The sequence below is a fragment of the Aspergillus pseudonomiae genome, assembly GCF_009193645.1.
Source record: "Aspergillus pseudonomiae strain CBS 119388 unplaced genomic scaffold BDV37scaffold_10, whole genome shotgun sequence".
Taxonomy (NCBI): domain Eukaryota; kingdom Fungi; phylum Ascomycota; class Eurotiomycetes; order Eurotiales; family Aspergillaceae; genus Aspergillus; species Aspergillus pseudonomiae.
In genome coordinates, this window is record NW_022476002.1 from 2,868 (window position 1) to 18,596 (window position 15,729).

Consider the following 15,729-nt stretch of genomic DNA (forward strand, 5'->3'; position numbering starts at 1 on the left):
GCGATTCTACTCCCATTCGTTCGTCTCCCTACTCCAGATCCTGTGTGATGAATGGATCCATGTGTGAAGCTGTGTCTTCCAAGGATCGCTGACTCTGTGTTTTGAACACTCCAGTTCGGGTTAAGCGGTGGTTGGACAAACTTTGATATTTGATGATGCTACTGCAGGCCACAGAGACCTATCTTAATCGACGGACCTCGGCTGGATATTCTCCCTTGGCAGTGGCCATTTATATCCCCTCGGTTTTACTACCTGGTCCTTGCTTGGCTTCTCTTTTAGCCTTTTTTAGGGTTTCCTTTCCTATTAGGGATAACCACCAGGCTGCATATCGACCTCGAAACCATATCGTCATCATCTGACCTCACCCGCCGGGTGTAACGGGTAGGCTGCACAGGCATCTGAACATTTTGAAGTTTCGCTTGCAAAACAATGCCATTGCTCTTGATTGGCTTGGAGGTGCCGGAACCAAGAAGCCGTCGAAGCCGACAGGTTATCTGCATCCTCAGCGAGGAGAGACATAGCATATACCAAGTCAATGACAATAAACATATGCGAGCCGAGCTAACCTTGATTCTTTCGAGAGGGTCTACTTAGACTCCTCGCGTAGCCGACATGCAGCCCAACCTCCAGGTAGTAGTAGGTACCAGGTACCAGGTATCAGATTATTATTGCCCCTTTGGATGAAGCTGTTGGAGTTGGCGGCACTTTGTTCCGAATGATGCTTCATTTGGACATATTTCCTCGGACTACATATCCGTGTTTTGGGAGTTTATGTAGATTTCATAGTACTATGGCTTTGCGATGTCATTCTGTCGATATGGTGGTATCCATACGTGGCCGGCTTCATGTATGCTGTGCAGACAATGGGCAAGCATCGATACTTGATCAAGTGTAAATCTCTATGGAATCACCTCACCGTCCCCACGGTGTGTATGCTTCCATGTCCACGCTGTTCAAAATCCCCAAGTCCGTCTGTCTGGTGTCATTTGGATTGTTATAATATTTTGAAGGACAGCTATACTGCTGGCGAGAAGCCAACTTTCGAAGATCTGCCAAGGTTCGCAGTTGCTGTTAGACCCCTGTACAAGAAAGATAGCATCGATACCGAATAGCTACTCCAGAGACTGCCTTACTCGGTCCATAGTATGAGTGTATGCATGAAGGTAGCATCCGAAGGTTGATTCAGAGAGCATAGAAAAGAGGTACTCTAACTAGATGCCTCTTGTTCTTCACAGTATACCATCAGCTTGAGAGGGAGGCATGTACTAGTTCTCCCCCGGAGAATGTGTGACTATACCACCCCCATGTTGCTACCTCCCTCCCACCCCCAGTATCAAGCATCCGAGAAACGCAATGCATAAATATAATATAGCAGGTCAAGGACGATTTGCATAACATTGGAACTGATTACTACATCACTCAAGCATCCCACCCCCACACCTCCTTCAACCTCATCTGCGACACCGTCGTCGGCCAATAGTTCGTCTCCCTAGTCGTACTAACAAGAACCTCCATCAATGCCTGCTGCTCCTTCAAATCCGTAAACCGGTCCCCGCAGATATTAATAGCAATACAAACAGTCGTAAATGCAGGCGGCGACTGCCGGTTTGACAACGCAATGCCACAGATCTCAAAGACAGTCGATCGTAACTTGGCGTTCATGACATCCATAGACTCGCGACAGATCGGCCCGACACGGGGTATATGGGGCGAGTAAGCCGTCAAGAGGATATTGAGTAGACCCATACTCTGGGACGCGACGATGTGGCAATCATCCAGGTACCAGATCCGGGGGAAGAGCTCGCCTAGTCCGTGGTCTGGTTTCTGGTAGTAGACGGGCGAGAAGGAAGGCGGACGACATTGGAGCCAGCGGTTGTGGAGGTCGATAAGGTCATAGTATCGCTCTGGAGGGGCGGGTTGGTCGTCATAGCAGTATTGCAGGGCGTAGGCGCAGATGATGAGGAGGCGGTTCGCCCAGATGTGGTCTGCGGCCGGGGTCCAGAGGAGGTAGGGGGTTGTGATGGAGAGCGGGAGACGGATGGGTCGTTGTTGGGAGAAGGCTACGTGGAATTCTTGTCGGAAGCCGACCCAGAAGACGGCTTGACGGAGACCGGGCGTGGAGAGGGCTGGTTTGGCCTGGGCTTCGACGAAGACGTGGAGGCCTTGGATTGCTGTTTCGCTTGGGAGGTCGATGAAGGGGCCTGCTAGGGGTTAGCTTTGGGGATGTATGGGTGATTGTGATGGTGGATGAGGTGGGTGTGTACTGTCTAGTTCTTCGTAGAATCGTAGGATCACTACTGTTGCTAGGAGGACCTCGTCCATGAGGGCTTCTGGTTCGCTGGCCAAGGATCTCAGATCCGTGATGCATTTGTTATGGTAATAGAGTACTGTCTCTTCGTTGATTGCGGGATCTTGCTGTAGTCCGTACTCTTCGATGATCTTGTCCTGTTTCTCTTTTGGTAAAGTGCTGAAGTGTCTTGCTGATACGGCCAGAATGGCGTTCCGCAGTGGTTCGCTTCCTCGGGCGATCTGAGGAATGGCCTTGACGAAATGGCGCTCCGGGTCACAGAGGTCAAACTGAGATATACAGTTTCAGTTCGAGAGATATTTAGCTAGTGGGCGTGTACAGGAGTCATGGCACGCACCCATCTGGCCAGGTACTCGACAAAGTACCGCAATAGACATGCTTCCTTAGGACCAGTTTGCGGCCAAGGAAGATGGGGAGGGTCCAGAAGACGCGTAGAGAGTACTCCAAATGGCGTGGACGGGCTTTCTTCAGAGTTGAGTGGGGAGAGAGACTGTGCATGGACGTTGCTGTCCAGAGCTTTGGGGGATTGGAAAGACGTCTCTGTTGGAGAGGATTCGGTGAAATTGGGCGTTTCATCAATGTATTGCAATGTACGGTATCCTTCTTAAAGTCAGTTATTGAATAGATGTATTCATATCATGACAAACCTGCTGGTGAAGTACCCGAGATGGTGTGTCGAAACCTCCTAGGTGCTCTCCGAATACATTCTATGCCGGATCTTGCACAGCGCGCACACTTGGGGTTGCCATAGTTGCCTGATTATCTACCCTTAGCGTTCTGCCTTACGTCTCCCCTAGACCTGGAAGCAACTAGGTAGACAAACATTTGACATGATGCTCTGCCCGAGAAATTAGTAGGGAATGTTAGAACGAGCGGACGTGGAATCACATACTTCGACAGCTCTCACTGCACAATGAATATGTCTCAAGTAATTGACCAGGCACACTATGTAAAATACAATAGAGACTCACCAGGGGATCTGTCTCGGTGGCATGATACTGAAGACGTGGAATTGGGAAGATTGTAGGGACTGTTCTAGAGTTCAATCGCCGATATGATCTCCGTCGGGTAAGCTTCGCCGGTTTACCCCGCATGGGGTTAAGTGCTTATATTTATAGTTATCATCATCATATACAAAGTGATCATGAAGTAACCCCAGCAGATTCTAGCCATCACTATTGAATGTGTTGCGTGCGATCGCTGCCTGAAAGATACCACTATGTCGAGTGAGTCTTCCCTATTCACCATCTCTCTCCTTCCACTCTTCCTTTCGCCTTATTCCACTCTTCCTTTCGCCTCATCCCACTTCTTCCACTCGCCTCATTCCACCCATATTTTCTTCCTTGTGCTTGACAACCTTCGTTTTCTCCAAATTCATCAATATTTTCTTTGTCTCAGGCATTCTCACAATGGCCGCGCTATTCTCTAACGTTTCGTCCCCAGCCATGCCAACAACGGTTGCTGTCGGCCCCAGCCCGCCTCCCTCTGGGCCATTAGTTGGCCTGCCGTCTACACACGTCACTCGAACTTGGTCAAATATAAAGAGACTTATCGTTGAAGCAGAGCAAATTCTTGAAAATTTGACTACGAATGATGGGAGTGGCAATCAGTGGCTTGTAGTTCTGGGTTTATCGAAAAGGGCCGTGGAGAAGCTTGGAAGCCACGAGGGTGAGTTGAGGGGCATAGCATATCGTTTCCAGTGGGAGGGAAGTGTCGGCGTTATGAAGATAGTACCAGGCTATAGCCACGAGTGTCCTACAGATGACTTTAGGTCTGTTATTCAGGATCAACTGGCGGCAATGGGGGTTAGAAGAAATGATAGAGGATGGGGTGTGAGCACCACCTACAGACCCACTGGCTCCAATAAAGGTAAAGAAGCAGACCAGATTTTCTTCCCTTTTACTCGACGCCCGTCTGGCGGTATTGTGGACTGGCCGACGCTAGTTGTAGAGACGGGTGTCAGTGAGTCGTATAATAAGCTCAAAGAAGACGCACGGTGGTGGTTTGAAAATTCGGACGGAAGAGTTCGCATCGTCATACTCATAATCGTGAAAAAGAATTATATGCGGTTCGAGAAGTGGCAACTGGTGCCTGCTAATGCGCCCACTCCCCTCACGAGAGGGTACCTCAATCAACTGCGACAGCAGGTGCCCAATATTCCTCCCCTGACTACTCAACCAGCAGTCAACCAACGTCCCTACGCTGCCCAGGAAGTGATGGTTACTCCAAACTCAGTGACTGGAGCACCCATGACGATTCCGTTCGAGGCCCTGTACGACAGAGGCCGTGGTCCTGCAGAGACCGATGTTGTCATCCCTGCGAATGACTTCAGAGATATCGCCGGCACTGTGTTTTGACGAACGATTTAGCATATGCAAAATGTCTTTCAGTGCGTTCTTGGCGTATTTTTTCAATTTTTGCGCGCCATCTTCAAAATCTAGCTATTTGCAAATGCTTCTAACTCAGCCAGTTTTTTCTTAAATTGAATTCTGATTGAAGTTTCATAATCAGTGATATTCAAAGTAGAGAAAGATGCCTATCTAAAATATATTAAGTATATTAAATATAGTTTAAAAATATCGATTGAATATATATATACAATGTTTCCCCTCAAGATAGTGGGGCATCTAGACACAACAGTCGCCACTTCTTCTTGTCTCCTTTCTAGCCCAAGATACAGGGACCTTCCTTTTTCAACTTGCATCAGATCGAACGTCGAGCGAATAAGGCCGGGCTTACTAGAGTCAACGCCACGATCCTATTGGGCAGACATAACCTGACGTAGCCCAGGGCAGCAAGGCAGCGTATCAACGACAACCACACCTCTCTTCAAAATGAGGCTCAGTTTCGCTTAGGCAACGATAATAGTAAGCGGAATACAAATTAATGAAGTGGTGGTGACTAGAATAGATTCAAAGCATATATGGAGCCAACCCCACTGGGTGAGATTAAATGCTTCATAGCGGGGGAGCTACTGATCCCTTGATCGGCATTGACCTTCTCCATGCTATCGTTTAGAAAGCCTCACCTCCGACCGGTCCTTTTGTCATCATGTCTTCCTCATCGAAGGACAGGCTTCTCCTGTGTATTTGGCCGCTGCTGGACAGTTGTATCAGGGTCATTAGACTAGCTTCCGAGATACAGTTCGAGGAAGATTTAAGCACATCGCAGGATCAAGCTCTCGCGGTACTGATAAACTTAAATTTCGAAATACAACGTTCACTTCGGTACATCCTGGAGCCGATTACGCTGCCGATTCCCCTCTTTACCTCTGTACTTCTTGGGTCAACCTGGGCGCTCGACTTGTTTGAGCGGCGGTTGCGATTGTACCGATTCTCCAGCCACGGCAGAGAGTATGTTTGTGACTCGTGGACCCGACTCATTGAGACGCTGCAACAATACACCATGAACCTTCAAAGATTGACCAGCACGTCGGACCTGGATTCGTAAGTGCTTATCGGATGCGTGACTGGTGCTACTTCATGGCTAACCCAGCTCTATGACATAGGCCCGACGCCATTTCCGATGCTTCTTCCCTCCAACGACTATTTAACAGCCAAAATAATGACGTACAACAGGAACTGGAGGCCCAGATTCGGTATGAAGGGCGGCCCTGGGATGTTTCCCCTGACACACCAGGCTATCTAGACGTACAGCCGGAGTATCCGCCATCCACCTATGCTACCCCGCCAAGCAGTATCGCTGATGGGGATATCTACGACGACCTTCCCGCCATCCCTGGACCTCCTCTCCAAGCTCCCAGTCTCCTATTCAAGGAGCAACAACGTCAAGCTGCTATCCAGCAAGGCCGGGAGAGGGAGCGTGAGAAGTTCTACGAAACCCTGAAAACGGTCTTGCTATCCGACGGTAAAGCTTCGGAAAAGCAGCGATCCAGCCACCTCATGGGCGCAATAAAGTCGGACTCCGTCCACGGCGTCAACATTTTTCTTGATCTAGGGGCGGATGTGAATGAACAGTGTGACGACAATCTGCCGTTGTGCCTGGCAGCCAAGCGTGGACACGACAGGGTCGTGGAAACCCTCTTAGAGCGAGGAGCGGAGATTGATAAGCTAAGTTCGTACGGCAGCACCGCGCTGCTGTCTGCGGCTGGCACTGGCCGTGTCTCTACCATCGGCCTTCTCCTGGACAGAAAAGCAAATATGGAAGCCAGAAGTACGTCTCCTCACTATCTAGGATATACACCGTTAATGAGGGCGGTGAAATCCGGCCGTATGGATGCCATTCGAGTGCTTGTCGAGAGAGGTGCGAATGTCAGGACCCAGAATGACGCAGGGGAATCCTTATTGCACGTTGCCTTGCGCGACGGCCGTAAAGAGATCATCGAACAAGTGCTTGGGTTGCAGCCTCACCCTGGGGCTGTGGACGTGAATGGTAATACGGAGTTGCATGTTGCCGCCACACAGGGCCTTGTTGACGTATGCAGACAACTCGTGGGGCCGATGAAGTGCCACATTCTGACAGGAATCCGTAATAAGGAGACGCCACTGCATTGTGCAGTAAAAGCGAAGAAATACGAGTTAGTTACGCTGTTTCTCAGTGAAGGAGCGATGGTTGAGTGGCGAGACATACATGAGAAGACTCCTTTGCATCTCGCTGTGGAAGCGGGGTGCCAGGAAATCGTGCAACTGCTTCTCAACGCGAATGCGTCTCCGTGTAAGAGAGACCAGTACGGAAAGACTCCAATCGACTATGCCATCGACCTGTCCAATAAAGACCTTGTACAGCTCCTAGCGGAAACGATGCCTTCCGTGGATGCTAAAGGCGGGAACAAAGAAACGCCCCTCCACTACGCCGTGAAGTCCCTGAACGTTGAGATTGTGCGTTTTTTACTATCGCAGAAGGCAACAGCTAACTGCAAGGACAGGGATGGTAAGGTGCCGCTCGAACATGTTATGGAACTGCCCGAGTCCGACGAGAAGACAGCGATCCGTCTCATCCAGGAGTTCTTACGTTCACATGAAAAGGGACAGTTGCTCACAAGCACATATGGGTTTCCTGCATTATCCCAGGCAGCAAGACACGGTAGAGTACAACTCATCGAAGAGTTTTGCAAGCACGATCCAGATCTCGCCAACGAAAATCCAGCTGCCGACTCAGGTTTCGAACCCCCCTTGCACGAGGCTATCAAGGGGGGACACAGGAAATCCGTGGACAAGCTCTGCGAATTCCCAGAAACAGACAAGAATATCCTTGACCGCAAAGGGAATACACCACTCCATCAAGCCATAGACCACTGGCAAGATGGGTTGCTGGCTATGTTAATACACTGTGGAGCAGACAAGGATCGTCCCCATGCGACAAATGGTTTGCCGCCGCTTCATTTCGCGGCCAAATCGCAGAGCCTAAAGAAGGTCCAAGAGCTTCTCAACGCCAAAGCAGACCCGGACAAGCGCATCAAAGGAGAGCAATGCCAATGGTGCAAGGATAACAAGAGACCTCCCGGCATGAATGCACGATGTGTCCTGCAGGCGATCCCTCTTCGAGACCGGAAGCATGAATACGCCGGGATTAATCGAGTCCTTTCCCAAACCCTCCTAAAGTCGGGCCATCCTAGATCTGCATCATCGGATAGAAGTGTAGGAAGGAGGAAGAGGCGCTCGTACATAATGGGCTCGAGTGTTTACATTCTTGTATAAGAAGGACGTGCATCAATGGGGTGGAGTGTACCATAGTGGTGTGTATGTTTTTATGGATAATAGTTTGTTACATCATGGATATCAGAACCGAAGCCCCGTTTGTTCTAGTCTGTACTTTTAATAACACACTTTAACTATCTGACTTCGCAGACACTCATAATTCATAACTGTCAGTTTCCCCATGCGTCCAGACCTAGAGAGAAGATTGCACCAGTCCAAGGAGTTCCACCATCATACATCGACAGGATATCTCGTACCTCCCTGGCGACGAATCTCATCCATAATTTCCATCACACGGAGAGTCTCCGACCACGGCATGTACTCATTCTGTTTCCTGCCTGCTAGTACATCCAAAGCAGTATTATCCGCCTCGTAGATATACCCACGTCCAATCCGCGGAAACTCATACTTCTTGCCTTCCCCCACCACACCCTTCTCATACACCGTAAACGAAAGAGGCATCGAAGCCGCCGGCCCCTCAACATCAATATACCCCTTCGACCCCTGAATCCGGGCAATATGAACCGGGTCCCCGGGCATCATCGTGGTCGAGCTAACAATACCCTGTCTCCCAGACGAGAGATACCTCAACAGCACAGCAGTGGTAACCTCGACACCATGCAGATGCGTCTGGGTCGCCAAAACATGCGGCAGCTCCGACTTCTCCGGCGACCCCGGATCGAGGGTCAGGATAGCCCACGTGAGGGAATAAACACCCAAATCCAGGAGCGAGCCCGCACCCAGTGCCGGATCCCTGTACCGCGACGTCAGGGGCAGACTGGGGATATCGACATCGAGGGCGAAATCAACCACCGTGCGGAAGATGTCCCCGACCACCTTCTCCTCGTGAAGCAGTCTGCGCAGCTCGTGCACCAGCGGGCGGTGGCGCAGCCACATGGCCTCGTGCACGTATACATTCTTCTCTGCGGCTGCGGCGAACACTTCCCGCGCTTCGGCGGTGTTCAGCGTGAAGGCCTTCTCGCAGAGGATGGGCTTGCCGGCGCGGATGGCGTCCAGGCAGTTCTTTTTGTGGAATGAGTGCGGCGTCCCGATGTACACGACGTCAACGGCTGGGTCGTTGTACACTTCTTCGTAGGACGCGTAGATGGTCGGTGTGCTTTGCGGGCAGTGCTTGGCTGCGAAGCGTTGGCCTTTTTCGAGCGCCGAGGACCCGATGGCTTGTACGATATGCTTGACTTTGGGGTTTTCCCGGGCTAGCACTAGGTCTTCGACGAACCAGGATGAGATGAGGCCCGTGGCTGGAAGGTTTGTTAGCCTGGTGTTTTTTGTGAGGTAGAATGTGGGAGGCTTACTGATAATTCCCCAGCGGATGGAAGGTGGTTCTGACATGATTGGTGACTGGTGGCGGAAACCGAGATTTGGTCGGTGATGGGAGAGTCTGGTGTCTGTTGGCGGGGAGCTTGGAGTTTATATCCTGATGCCGGAAATTGATTTCCATGGCTGTTCTTCACTTATCACTTATCGAACGAGAAAATGCCACCAATTATATGAAGTGTATTGAGTCATGCGTCTGAACCGATAAGTCTAGCCAGAGAAGGGAAATTCAAACCCCGTCACGGGGAATTGATATCAAGTAGCATTGTCTATGGACGTAGGATGTATAACATTAGTGTTTAGATTACTACTATTTTGTCCTCGTGTACTGTACAGCATGAATGTTGACTACTGGCGTATTATCCAAATTAACAAGTTGGCTTTTGTTTCATCGGTTTCTCGTGTCCACAATATAGATGGTTCTCTAGCAGACGTTGTCTGTTCTTTGCTTGATCAGCTTGTTCATTGTACCAACTGATTGCTAAGACATTGAGCTCTCGACAGGTGACCGGGGACGTTATGCACACAAGGAGCCTGGACGTCTAGAAGTCAGACGGCTCCACGGGAGCGAAAATCAAAGAATTCGATATATACGTCTGCTATGCTTACATCGAGACCCGATAGACCTGGGCTGACATATGCTTGTACTATCGGAACTGTATGATAGAAGTTGGTCAGTCATTGCTTTCAGGATGGATGCCTTTCCAATGTCCTCTTGCCTTTGCCTGTGCGAAGGTATACCTCGTATGACTCACTGGCTCACTGAATGTTCTTCTTTGCTCCTACGAGCTACTCCTAATGTTGTAAGATAGTGGGTACTTGAAATATGACCAACTGAGTAGCTGCCTTTGTGCCTTCTCAGCTGATTATCGTTAAGTCGGGTTGCAGCCACCCCGACGTATGTTGGACGCTTTGACCGGAGATAATGCATGCATATGAGATAGAGTTATTTCTAATCCAACCTAGTAGTTTATCTCATCATCCAGTTTGATGTGTCATGGTTCATCGTTTGTCAGAATCTCCCTCCCCGCTTAACCAGAGGGTATTGGATCCCCGGTTGTGCTTCAAGAACGCAAATGTAGTAGATACAAAAGCCGCCCCTCCCACGATGACCTGGGCTTGTCCAAGAATGCCCCTATTTCTCACCGTGCATTATGACATAGATCATCCTTGCCTTGATTCCATCCATCAACACACTGTGAAGGTTGATCACTGTTGCTTGTAAGGTTTTTCGCCAGCATAGTTGCCAACAGGGTCATAGTTGGCGACTACAATATACATGCCACTTTCACACTTCCTCGAGGATACAGCCATACCGACTTTGGAAGAGTCCGCCCAAACAACCTAGTTGTAAAAGATTCATAAGCTACTTCCAATGCCATACAGTGAATCTTATGGTGTATATCACTTACTTGAGTGTAATGTCCACAGATCGCATTGGGCCCGCATGTATTGCTATCGTAATTATAGTCTTTATGTTCATTGTGCCACGCATCTATTGCCTGTTTCACAAGATTCGCTGGATCACTGCCCTCATATAAGTTTTGCCCGGCACGATTATGCTCGAATTTGCAGCTATCGGCCAATTGCTGGGCAGCTGTGGCGAGACCTTCATCCCACTCGATGGGCTTCATGTTACTAGCGCTTGGCGTCACGGAAGATCGGTCTTGAGTATCCACAGTTAATGGGGAATATCATTCAACATAATTTAGTTTCGCACTTACGGTTGTTATGAAGGGAAACAGCCCGTTGCTATCCATATTAGGAATATATCCACAGGTTGGTTATGATTTGCATGTCAAACATACCTTGTCTGCATCGGTAAATGAAGCTCGAGCCCCAGAGAGACAAAATAGCATAATCGCAACAAAGCTGACTGGGGACTTCATTTTGGCGATCAGGTTGTTCAGCTCAAAAAGAATAAGCTCATTGAATGTAGGCAGAAGGGGCTATGGGCAAAAGGCTTTAACCAAATGCGTTACCAAGGTGCCTTGAAGTCGAATAAACCCTTAAGATGTCGGAGAATATCTTGCGATGAGGAGTTTGCTGGATGTTTTGTACGGGCTGGACCCCTTTTTGTGTTGAATTATATACCTTTTAAGTTTAATAGCTGTGGGGGCTTTTGTATGATTTATCATTTACTCTTTCATTTTAGAATGTCGATCAACCAACTGAACTAATCAAAGGTTGGTAAGGGTTTATGTGGAGTCTGATAGTCATGGCACTAGTTGTGCCCGGAAGCCTGAGCTTTAAAATTATTCCGTATATTGAACCAAAAGTGGAAACACGAGGCTACATTTAATTACATTGCAGATCCATCAAAGAATCTGTGGAACGACAAATCATCCCATTCGTCCGCACATCATGGGCGAATAGTTTGTAAGGTATTCTCAGGTCAACGGAATCTTTTGAGGAGGCACCTCTATTCAAGCGTAATTTAGTCACTCTTTTTAATTGCTAAAATCACAACCCAAGTAAACCCTAGGCAACGGGTACTTTGGTTGCTTAGCGTTTATCGGTCTTCGTAGTCTTCCAATCAAGTTAGCGATTAAGGCCATTGGAGCTGAAATGAAGATCCTCGGTGCTAGAATGAAGATCATCAAAGCTTGAAGATGCCCTGACAGGATATTTGACCCGGGGTTCCCGTACAACAACCAGTCAGGGGGTCATATCCACTGAAGATTAATCTAGCTCAACTTGACTACCTTCCTCGTTAAGTGTTACGACCCTCAATTCTTTTGGAGAAGCAATACTTATCTAGAAGCCTAGTGTCAGATTCAACGGTTGATGGTTCCACTCATCAACTGGATGTAAGAAGACTATGCAAGACGCCAATCAATTGATACTACAACAGTGGACCCGCCATATATGATTTTTTTATATTATTCTATTCCCTTACACATGATTGCAGATGCTTACAGAACTAAGACGATTTCAGCTAATTAGTATTCCCTTGACATTGGCCAATTTGAACACCAAGATAAAATGTTATTAATACTTGAATGTACTGTCTTTCATTCGCATTTGCGCAACTTATGCAGACTGGACGTCATAAGGTGTTATAATACGATTCAAGAAACCTGCCAGACGATGTGACATTGATATTCCCCGATGATAATTGGGGTAATGTCCAGAGACTGCCTACAGAGAAGGAGCGACAGAGGTCTGGTGGCATTGGTGTAAGCTTGCCCTCTGGTTCTCTGATGATAATCTTGTTCTTCTAACCATGCTCTCAGCTTTACTATCACTTTGACTATGTTGGTAGACCCAAGAGCTGGAAATGGCAAAACAACAACAATCTGGTTAGTCGCCTCTTATCTCATTCAAGGGAACTATTATCTAAACCTCTATAGCCCAAGGTATACAAGGAGCTGTCACAAGCCTACGAGCGTGGAGCCGACAGAGTTTGGGTCATTAATGTTGGCGACATCAAGCCTATGGAGATTCCTCTCTCATTCGCCCTGGACCTTGCGTTGGATACGTCCCGGTTTGATTTCGACACCATTCCCCTATACCTCAAAGCTCTAGCCACGCGAGACCTTGGTGATAAGTACTCCGAGCAGATTGCATCGGCTTTGATGGAATATAGCCACCTAGCGGGTCTGCGCAAATTTGAAATGCTGGAACCAACGACATATTCCATAGTCAACTTCCGAGAGGCCGGGCAGGTGCTCGATCAGTGGAGAAAGCTGGCCACGAAAGCACAAGAAATTCAGCAGTCGTTACCTAGCGAGCGCCACAATGCTTGCTATCATCTCCTAACTTATCCCGCGACGGCGGGATTCAACTACTACCAAACAATCCTTGGCCAAGGCAAAAACCGCCAGTACAGCTTCGAACGCCGTAACTCAGCCAACATGGTAGCGGGAGAGGTACTAGAGTACTTTGAGGAAGATCATGACTTGACATTGGAGTATGACAACCTTGCAAATGGCAAATGGGAGGGCATCATGTCGACTCCCAAATTTGATATGGGCATCGCAGACTGGCGTCCCTCATCATGCGACGTCGTTGCAAATCTATCGTATGTGCAGCTACGACAGGACTTCGACTACGCCTTTGGCAACCTGGGTATCTACGTCGAGCAGTCTCTTAGTGCTTATCGCCAAGGTCGGATCTGTGGGTCTATCAATCCTTCCCTACCAACTGAGGAAGGCTTTTCACCAGTACTCCCACTTATGGATCCCTACGGCCCAAAATCACGGCTCATTGAGCTCTTCCATCGGGGCGACCATCGCAAGCCGCTCAAATGGTCTATCTCGACACCCTATTCATGGGTTCAGATCTCCCAGACATCAGGCATACTCTCGAAAGAACACCCCGAGGAACACCTCGAAGTCTCGATCGACTGGCCCGCTGTCCCAACCAACTTTACCGAGACAATTCAGCTACATGTAGAATGCCAACCGTCTCCTCCGTATTTTGATCTAATCCACATTCCAATCCGCAACCACCGCGTCCCGACCAACTTCACCGGGTTCCCTGAGTCAGGCGGCTTCGTGTCCATGGAAGGTCCGCATTTCCAACGCTCCTCATCGGATACGGTATCTTTCAAACATATTCCGTATCTAGGGTCGCGAGCTCGGTCCGGATCCGTCGCACTCCGGCCGTACGTGCAAGCTCGAGAATCTGAAGAAGGCGCAAAATCTGCGTTGGCTGAGTACGATTTCTATCTCTTCAACTCGACTAAATCATTCAATTTGACTGTATACATCAATGGTGCCCTGGACACAGATCCAAACCTACCGATGAAATTCTCGTTATCAATCGATGGTCAAGAAGCGAACTTCACAAGACTACTGGCTGAGCCTGAAGAGGCTGGGGACACGCCTCCTGGGTGGACCGAGGCAGTGGCGGACCAGGTCTGGACAAGGGATATCGAGATTGCCGCCCTTGAACAGGGTCCGCATATACTCGATTGGGCTGTCAATTCGCCAGAAGTGTATCTGGAGAAGATTATTCTTGCGCTAGAGGGGCAGTTAGATAGCTATCTCGGCCCACCAGAGAGTGCACTAGTGGGCTGAGCCTGGGAAGTGTCACATAATTTGTCGAATTTGTGTAGTTAAGATGCAGAAGACTCTAATTGTGTTGGACAGAGAAAGCCCTGAATCACGCCCTTTGAGCTGACAGTGGTATGGCCAGTTTGGCAGCCGGACTAAAGGATGCAGCACCCCAGATGGTCGACTAGTAAGTCGGTAAACTGGTATAAACCTTCGGGTGATCCAGTACCGAAGCAAATTCTTCGCATGATCATTCCCTACATTCGTAGCCAAGTCCGACATGCATGGCGCCTTGGTAGGGAATATTCCACAAATGGGAGACCAAATAATCAGCTTGGCTTGTGGGATTTCTCACATTCGAGCTCCTAGTCCCGTCTCCACCTCTTTTAGGTATAGTAAAACGTGTCCTGTGGCTATCTTTTGGGGGTATTGCGATTACAATATTCTTCAGATTCGTTAGTGCCAGAGCAGCTACGTTCATGAAGACATTCTTGGACAGGCTTGCACCAAACTATACATTTGTCTCAGACGAGTACATTAACGTAGGACCTTGACAGTTGAGTTTGATAAGCAGTACATATTAAGTAGGTCTCGTTTCTAGAGCAGAAGTCTTCAGTACAGGAGAGGACAGAATTATAAGCTCTTAATTCGTCACTATTCTTTCCAGTGCTTTATAGCGGTTGCTGGGGCCGCTAGGCTTGTGAAGAGCTACACCACAGACGGATCCGAGCTGTGAAGATGGATTCCGACGTTCACTTCGCCTATGTTTGCTCACTTAATCCTGTTGGCGAGGTAATTAGTCTCATGATGGAGACGACGAATATTTCCAAAAGACAGACTTACGTTTCATTCCAAGACAGCAACAACGTGTCTCGCCGAACAGCGATGGCACTAACAAGAGTTGTTGCAACACCAGCACTGGTTCCAAAATACACCACCGCAGCCACCACATGTGAAACCCGCATCTTTGCAACGCTCATGGCATGGTTGGCCGTTGTCGCAGAAGCCATGTTGCTCCCACCCAGGCTGTGAGGAGCCGTCGCAACGAGCCATCACTGCAACCACCGATGTTGCTATGGCGAGGAATAGAGAGTACTTCATCTTTCTGTCTGAATCCGACGCAATTCTGTGAATGGAAAAGAAGGGCAAAAGAACAAATGGAGTTCGGGTTCGATAGAAGGGATCTTATTTATATTCTATTGACGGTGCACCGCACAATGTGGAGCAAATTGTTTTATCAAGCCCTTCATCAGCTCTATTTATGGCCCATCCAACGTAGCAATGGGAGTGAATGATCGCCATAAGTTCTGTCTGGCTGGACCCTGATCTCAGTACGCGTCTGCAAATCTCGCGGTGGATGGCTGGTCGATTGAGTTAAGATTCGTGTTCAACGTTACTTTTCCAGCCCCACTGATCGGACACTAGCACT

At 48.8% G+C, this 15,729-nt stretch overlaps 7 protein-coding genes across 7 annotated transcripts; 3 read left to right on the plus strand and 4 right to left on the minus strand.

The window, feature by feature from the left end:
- Positions 1 to 1,419: 1,419 nt before the first annotated feature.
- BDV37DRAFT_279695 (uncharacterized protein) lies at positions 1,420 to 3,057 on the minus strand (the record flags this gene model as incomplete). The annotated part of the gene is made up of 4 exons (XM_032086380.1): positions 1,420 to 2,201; positions 2,265 to 2,577; positions 2,646 to 2,908; positions 3,045 to 3,057. 4 exons carry the CDS (start codon positions 3,055 to 3,057, stop codon positions 1,420 to 1,422), a joined length of 1,371 nt encoding a protein of 456 aa, XP_031944845.1.
- A 306-nt stretch (positions 3,058 to 3,363) lies between these two features.
- Positions 3,364 to 4,768, plus strand: BDV37DRAFT_240439 (uncharacterized protein). Its single transcript, XM_032081071.1, has 2 exons — positions 3,364 to 3,534; positions 3,752 to 4,768. Exons 1-2 carry the CDS (start codon positions 3,528 to 3,530, stop codon positions 4,663 to 4,665), a joined length of 921 nt encoding a protein of 306 aa, XP_031944846.1. The 5' UTR covers positions 3,364 to 3,527; the 3' UTR covers positions 4,666 to 4,768.
- A 456-nt stretch (positions 4,769 to 5,224) lies between these two features.
- Positions 5,225 to 6,973, plus strand: BDV37DRAFT_4356 (ankyrin repeat domain-containing protein). The gene is made up of 3 exons (XM_032090644.1): positions 5,225 to 5,754; positions 5,817 to 6,700; positions 6,753 to 6,973. Exons 1-3 carry the CDS (start codon positions 5,360 to 5,362, stop codon positions 6,770 to 6,772), a joined length of 1,299 nt encoding a protein of 432 aa, XP_031944847.1. The 5' UTR covers positions 5,225 to 5,359; the 3' UTR covers positions 6,773 to 6,973.
- A 1,088-nt stretch (positions 6,974 to 8,061) lies between these two features.
- Positions 8,062 to 9,403, minus strand: BDV37DRAFT_4360 (Gfo/Idh/MocA family protein). The gene is made up of 2 exons (XM_032090645.1): positions 9,279 to 9,403; positions 8,062 to 9,224 (listed from the first exon to the last, which is right to left on the minus strand). Exons 1-2 carry the CDS (start codon positions 9,313 to 9,315, stop codon positions 8,197 to 8,199), a joined length of 1,065 nt encoding a protein of 354 aa, XP_031944848.1. The 5' UTR covers positions 9,316 to 9,403; the 3' UTR covers positions 8,062 to 8,196.
- A 1,106-nt stretch (positions 9,404 to 10,509) lies between these two features.
- On the minus strand, positions 10,510 to 11,189 carry BDV37DRAFT_279699 (CAP domain-containing protein; the record flags this gene model as incomplete). The annotated part of the gene is made up of 4 exons (XM_032086381.1): positions 10,510 to 10,644; positions 10,713 to 10,966; positions 11,025 to 11,052; positions 11,109 to 11,189. 4 exons carry the CDS (start codon positions 11,187 to 11,189, stop codon positions 10,510 to 10,512), a joined length of 498 nt encoding a protein of 165 aa, XP_031944849.1.
- Positions 11,190 to 12,285: 1,096 nt separating this feature from the next.
- On the plus strand, positions 12,286 to 14,324 carry BDV37DRAFT_279700 (uncharacterized protein; the record flags this gene model as incomplete). The annotated part of the gene is made up of 4 exons (XM_032086382.1): positions 12,286 to 12,304; positions 12,388 to 12,479; positions 12,537 to 12,602; positions 12,654 to 14,324. The coding sequence occupies 4 exons, from the start codon at positions 12,286 to 12,288 to the stop codon at positions 14,322 to 14,324; spliced, it is 1,848 nt and encodes a 615-aa protein (XP_031944850.1).
- Positions 14,325 to 15,071: 747 nt separating this feature from the next.
- Positions 15,072 to 15,310, minus strand: BDV37DRAFT_279701 (uncharacterized protein; the record flags this gene model as incomplete). The annotated part of the gene is made up of 2 exons (XM_032086383.1): positions 15,072 to 15,081; positions 15,144 to 15,310. The coding sequence occupies 2 exons, from the start codon at positions 15,308 to 15,310 to the stop codon at positions 15,072 to 15,074; spliced, it is 177 nt and encodes a 58-aa protein (XP_031944851.1).
- Positions 15,311 to 15,729: the final 419 nt, after the last annotated feature.

Coding starts and splice junctions, on each gene's coding strand:
- BDV37DRAFT_4356 (XM_032090644.1), top strand. CDS start 5,360: ATGTCTTCCTCATCGAAGGACAGGCTTCTCCTGTGTATTTGGCCGCTG. Junction 5,755..5,816: donor AGCACGTCGGACCTGGATTC/GTAAGTGCTTAT, acceptor TCTATGACATAG/GCCCGACGCCATTTCCGATG. Junction 6,701..6,752: donor TGGGGCTGTGGACGTGAATG/GTAATACGGAGT, acceptor TGACGTATGCAG/ACAACTCGTGGGGCCGATGA.
- BDV37DRAFT_4360 (XM_032090645.1), bottom strand. CDS start 9,315: ATGTCAGAACCACCTTCCATCCGCTGGGGAATTATCA. Junction 9,225..9,278: donor CATCCGCTGGGGAATTATCA/GTAAGCCTCCCA, acceptor CAAACCTTCCAG/CCACGGGCCTCATCTCATCC.